Source organism: Chiloscyllium plagiosum, unplaced genomic scaffold (genome assembly GCF_004010195.1).
Source record: "Chiloscyllium plagiosum isolate BGI_BamShark_2017 unplaced genomic scaffold, ASM401019v2 scaf_52, whole genome shotgun sequence".
NCBI classification, from domain to species: Eukaryota; Metazoa; Chordata; class Chondrichthyes; order Orectolobiformes; family Hemiscylliidae; genus Chiloscyllium; species Chiloscyllium plagiosum.
This window is the reverse complement of record NW_025215381.1, coordinates 493,699-500,156: the sequence shown is the minus strand read 5'-3', so window position 1 is coordinate 500,156 and position 6,458 is coordinate 493,699. Positions and strand designations below refer to the sequence as shown.

Genomic DNA, 6,458 nt, shown 5'->3' with positions numbered 1-6,458 from the left:
GAACTGGTTGAGCAACAGGAGACAGAGAGTAGTAGTTGAAGGGAGTTTCTCGAAATGGAGAATGGTGACCAGTGGTGTTCCACAGGGGTCAGTATTGGGGCCACTGTTGTTTGTAATATACATAAATGGTCTGGAAGAGGGCACTGTTGGTATGATCAGCAAGTTTGCAGATGACACAAAGATTGACGGAGTGGCAGAAAGCATAAGGGACTGTCAGAGAATACAGGAGGATATAAATAGACTGGAGAGTTGGGCGGAAAAGTGGCAGATGGCTTTCAATCCAGTCAAATATGAAGTGATGCATTTAGGCAAGTCTAATTTTAGAGCGAATTATACAATGAATAGAAGATCCTTGGGAAAAGTTGATGGGCAGAGAGATCTGGGAGTGCAGGTCTATTGTACCTGAAGGTTGCTGCACAGGTGGATAGAGTGGTCAAGAAGGCATGCTTGCCTTCATTGGACGGGGTATTGGGTATAAAAGCTGGCAAGTCATGTTAAAATTGTACAAGACATTGGTTCGGCCGCATTTAGAATACTGTGTAGAGTTCTGGGCGCCACATTAGCAAAAGGATGTGGACGCTTTGGAGAGGGTGCAGAGAAGATTTACGACGATGTTGCCTAGTATGGAAGGTGCTAGCTTTGAAGAGAGGTTGAGTAGGTTAGGTTTATTTTCACTAGAAAAAAGGAGATTGAGGGGGGACCTGATTGAGGTTTACAAAATCATGAAGCGTACAGACAGGGTGAAGGATTCAATAACAAGAGGTCATGCTTTCAAAGTGAGAGGTGGAAAGTTTAAGGGGGATACACGCGGTAAGTACTTAACACAGAGGGTGGTGGGCATTTGGAACGTGTTGCCAGCAGAAGTGGTAGAGGCAGGCACGATAGATTCACTTAAGATGCGTCTGGACAGATGCATGAGTCGGTGGGGAGCAGAGGGATACAGATGCTTAGGAAATGACTGACAGTACATTTTAATCGGCTCAGGCTTGGAGGGCCAAAGGGCCTCTCCCTGGGTTGTAAATTTTCTTTGTTCTTTTTCGGTAGTTCTCCCAGTAACTGTTGAAAATGTCAGTTTTTATACCCCAAAACATTGGATTGGTTCATTGGTTTTAACATTATCAAAATACTAAATTCAAATCTGATTGGATTTTGGTATCTTGGGGTATAATTTAAACTGGCCCAATTTGAATTTATTTCTGTTTCTTGGCAATCTAGGTGCTGCTATTTGTTTCAATCAAGTGTTAGATTGTTACCTTGTTCAATTCTCTTAAAGATACACTTAAGATGTAGAGGTGTACTGTATTTCTGCCAGGTGCTCCGGCTTCCTCCCACAGTCCAAAGGTGTGCAGGTTGTAAATTGGACGTTGTAAATTGCCCCATAGTATCCATAGATGTGCAGGTTAGGTTGGTTACCTGTAGTAAATTGGGGTTATGGGAATAGGGTGGGATGCTGTTCAGAGAGTCAGTGCAGTCTCGATTGGTCGAATTGCCTCTTTCTGCATTGTAGGGATTCTATGATTCTAAGTGATCATGTTACTGCCGGAGTTGATAAGCTTTGTGAACAGAAACATGACTGCATCAACCTGAGCCTTGTAATTTGAATTCGAGGAGACAAACTAACAAGAATAACAATATGGTGACTGAAAGAAGTTCTTCATCAGAGTGCATTAGATTTTTAAATGATTGAAAATTATCACTTTGATTCAAGGTATATCGTATAGGGAAAGCTATGCATCTATTTGATCCCCAAGTCGCAGGTAGATAGGATAGTGAAGAAGGCGTTTGGTACGCTTTCCTTTATTGGTCAGAGTATTGAGTACAGGAGTTGGGAGGTCATGTTGCAGCTGTACAGGACATTGGTTAGGCCACTGTTGGAATATTGTATGCAATTCTGGTCCCCTTCCTATCGGAAAGATGTTGTGAAACTTGAAAGGGCGCAGAAAAGATTTACAAGGATGTTGCCAGGGTTGGAGGATCTGAGCTATAGGGAGAACCTGAACAGCCTGGGGCTGTTTTCCCTGGAGGGGTGACCTTATAGAGTTTTACAAAATTATGAGGGGCATGGATAGGATAAATAGACAAAGTCTTTTCCCTGGGGTCGGGGAGTCCAGAACTAGAGGGCATAGGTTTATTATGAGAGGGGAAAGATATAAAAGAGACCTAAGGGTCTACGTTTTCACGCAGAGGGTGGTACGTGTATGGAATGAGCTACCAGAGGATGTGATGGAGGCTGATACAATTGCAACATTTAAGAGGCATTTGGATGGGTATATGAATAGGAAGGGTTTGGAGGGATATGGACCGGGTGCTGGCAGGTGGGGCTAGATTGGGTTGGGATATATGGACGGGTTGGACCGAAGGGTCTGTTTCCATGCTGTACATCTGATTCTATGACTCGAAGAGGTTTATATTGAGTTGAAATTTTGAATTTGGCCTTCTGATTTTTGGGTTGTTCCAAGCATGGGACAAATGTGACTATTTGTGGTCTCTGCTTCCACCACTGGTACTGCAGCAGCAGGAAGATGGAGTGTCTGAAGTTGAAAAAAATGTTTTTGCAACCAATCTCGGTGTCAGTTTGAGGGCATCGCTAATAGGGAAGCACTGTTGAAGAAGAAAAAGATTGAGGTTTATTTCTACATTAAAATTTGAAGGTTGAGGACTTGCTTGGGGTAACTTTCAATTTGATGTGGGCTGAAGGCAAAATTAAAAATCCAGTTTTCTAGGTTTGAATCTTCTAATGAAGTTTGTAAATACATTTGGCGGTTGAGAGAGGAGCATGATCCAAATGCATCATTCTAAGGTAATCACTGAAGCAATGATTGTCAGTTGTACGTTTTGTTTTCTGGTTTACTAAAGATCTTCATTTATCTCCAACATAATCTCTGAACTGACTTAATGACCTTTTTCTCCTGAGTGCAAGGAAGCAAGTAAAAAATGTGTGGAAAGTGAATTTCTGACTGCAACCAATGTGAAATGCCAAACAAAAGTTAGGGGTATGCAGTGTTGTTGGAGGAATGAGTCTGATTTGTATGCAGTGATGACACCATGTGTTGTAAATCGTCCTCGCTCCCATAGCTGATCTTGCCTGAGGACTGCTGGGTGCAGTGATTATTGCTTTGCACATTACCGGCTGCTGCTGGAGAGCCTGATTGTGGGGGAGGAAGTGTGATGCAAATACAAAGTGAGTCTGTCAGTATGGGTGGGAGGTGATTTCGGCCAAATGCTACAGCAGGAGGAACTGGGAGGCAACTTCCCACGTGGTAAATTTATGATCTTGGTGTCAGATGTGTAAGTTTGTGTTGCCTGTGTCACTGTTGCTCATGGTGGGAAAAGCTGGTTCCTTAAAAGAATTAAGGCAGACTTATAGGCATGCTCTTACCAGAATTCTCATGGGCCGATTAGAGGTCGAGCCCTGCCTTACTGAAAATTTAATGTTTCAATTAGATGTAATTTGGCTTCCACATCTAAAATCTAACCTTGCAGAAAGTCTGCATTTATTCACAGCTCTCCACTGTTAGGCTAGAAGACTTACAGGTCCCTCCTTGGCAATGCAGTTTTGTAACTGAACTGGGGGAGGACTTCTACTATCCTGGAATAGGTGTTTAAGCAAGATCCCACTTGTCTTCCATATTTTCCTTGACTGACATGTGCTAGAATTTTGAAAGCAGTTATATTTAGTGCAGGTTGCAGTTGAGGAAGAGCCTTCGTGCCCTCCATCTGCAATCTTTCCTGTAAGCTGCCTGTGAAGGAAGTTCTATGTGAGTTTGTAGAAACTAGAAAAGCAGTATGTCTGTACCATGGTGTTATTTTGTTTTTTTTAAACATTAAATTCTACTTTAACCATTTCTTTGGTAGGTCAAGGAGGTTTATAGAATTTATTGAAAATTGTCTGATCAAAAATTACACTCAGAGACCATCCACAGATCAGCTGTTGAAGCACGGCTTCATTCGAGACCAGCCAACTGAGAGGCAGGTCCGCATCCAGCTAAAAGACCATATTGATCGGACCCGGAAGAAGCGTGGTGAAAAAGGTGAGACGTGAGTTCATTACTCAGCAGCCACTTGTACCCATTTCACCACATGCAGTGGTAATAAACTTGTGATCTTTAAGTATAATGTCAGCAGTGTAGTAATAGGCTATCTCTATTATACAGAAGAGACGGAGTATGAATATAGTGGTAGTGAGGAGGAGGAGGACAATGTCGGCGAAGAAGGAGAACCAAGGTATGAGTTTTTAAAAAAAAAGCTGCATCAAGTGTGTTTTATTCAGAGTATCGTAAAGCTTCCTTGTCCCTGTGTCCTCACTCATTTTAATGCTGTTCTCACCATATAAATTTAACTTTGCTGTTGAGTGGTAATTAAAGTTGCTCTGTTTAATATGGGTAATGTTGGATCAGAATATTGTCTGTGCCTAGTATCTGCTCATGTTAGTCCTGGGGACCCCTGCCACAACTTTGTGCCTTGCCATCGGTTCCCTTGCACTCCACGTTTCAGAGCCAGGTCATTTGCTATAAAATGAATGAGTGGGGCTGGGAGTTTGCCCGATTGATGAATTCTCTTTTAAATAGTGGGAAATGGGCATGTATGCACATGAGACTTCAATACCAAAGCTGTGGTAAAATGGATAAGATCCAATTTTATTGTCCCTTGAGTAAGAAGTCAGCTACAGTTGTTCAGAACACAAAAAGTGCAAAATTATACAATTGTGCAGCATCTGTAATTTTTTTTTGAGATGAGATCTTTTAAAAATCTCTTTCCAAGACATTTACTTTCAGTCTGACCAGCAGTTTACTTCTGGTATGAATGACATTAAGGTGGAGAACTGGGGACATCTTGAAATTCATGGGGTTATGAAAATGTGCGAAATGCAAACCACAGTAAATCATTCATCCATTGCTGCCAACCGCTACAATCTTGGCTAATACTGGGCTTCACTTTCCCACCCGTTTTCCATATCCCTTGAGAAAACATAAATATCTCTATCCCAGCTTTAAATATATTCAATCAAAATAGCATCCACGAGCTCTTTGGGATAGAGCTCTCCTAAAGATTCACAACTTTGAAGTGAAAAGATTTTTTGCATTTCATTCTGAAATGATTTGCAACTGAGACTATGACCTCAGATTACCCAGCCAGGTAAAACAATCTCTGTGTCGACCTTTTCAAGTCCCTTCAAAATCTTGAATATTTCAATGAGGTGACCATTCATTCCACTAAACTCAAAGAAATACCAACCCCGTTTACTGAGCCTCTCACTGTCCCCCTCGTCCCCAGGACCAGTCTAGTAAACTGTCCTTGTCCCACCTCCAATGCTTCAGTTTGTTTCCTTCAGTCTGGAGACCAAAACTGCATATTGTACTGTCTCATCAAAGTCTGAGTGATTATAACAATACTACTTCATTTCTGTACCCTGATTCTCTTGCAAGTAAGGCTGACATGTCATTAGCCTTTCTAATCACTTGCTGTATTTGTACATTAACTTTTCTGCCTTCCTAGAATGAGTTTGTTTGAGTTTGTATGTGGGTGTCACTGGCTAGGCCATCCCTAATTATCCTTGCAGAAATGTTGGTGAGCAGATGCTGCAATCTGTGCCACATATAGTGGGATCTATCTGCTCCTGCATACCTTTAAGTATTGTGGCCCTATTTTGCAGACTGTCCATGTTCTTCTGACTGAAATTCTTCATTTCTCTCATTTGTCTGCATGAAGTTTCCTTTGCCACTTGTCTACTGACCCTGCCAAATTATCTTTGTTGTTGTGGTTCTGTTCGCCAAGCTGGAAGTTTTTGTTGCAAACGTTTCGTCCCCTGGCTCGGCGAACAGAACCACAACAACGAGCACCCGAGCTACAAATCTTCGCACAAACTTTGAAAAATTATCTTTGTCTTTGAGTTCTACACTGTAATAGAGTCATACAGTACAGACACAGATCCTTTGGTTCAACTTTGATTGAAATGCTTCCAGGTTTTGCATCATCTACAAGCCGTGCCCTAAGATCTATGTCATTAATTGTAAAATCACAGAGTACTAAAACGTCCCTGCACGCCATTACTACACTGGAAAGACAAGACATTCAGTAATTACCCTTGAGGACCTTTATGCCAAACCATCCTGCAACCTGAAGAATCTAATCTTGTAACCACTGTCTCTTTTATTTCATGAGCTAAACTTTTCTCTCAAGTCTGTAGTCATACACTGTTTCAAATGCCTTTTGAAACTTGATGTGCATCACATCAACAGCATTACCCTCATTGACTCTTTCCTGTTAGTACTACTGTGTCAAAAAACCCAAGCAAGTTAGTCAAGTGAGTTCCATTTTAAAAGTCTATGCTGGCTGTTACTAATCAAGCCAATTTTTTCCATGTGACTGCAACTTCTAAACTGAATAATTGTGTCTAGAATCTACACCACTGCTGACGTTAAACTGACTGGTCTGTATTTGCTAGCCTTATCCTTGCA

General features: G+C 41.6%; 1 protein-coding gene across 5 annotated transcripts in view; it reads left to right on the top strand.

Annotated features, from left to right (window-relative positions):
- The window catches only part of LOC122548353 (misshapen-like kinase 1), a 298,781-nt gene that overhangs the window by 199,236 nt on the left and 93,087 nt on the right, over nt 1-6,458 (top strand). For all 5 annotated transcript variants that reach the window (XM_043686894.1, XM_043686890.1, XM_043686889.1 and 2 more), the window contains exons 10-11: nt 3,856-4,031; nt 4,155-4,224. In XM_043686894.1, the coding sequence (XP_043542829.1) occupies nt 3,856-4,031; nt 4,155-4,224 (246 nt within the window). The remainder of the gene's footprint in view (nt 1-3,855; nt 4,032-4,154; nt 4,225-6,458) is intronic.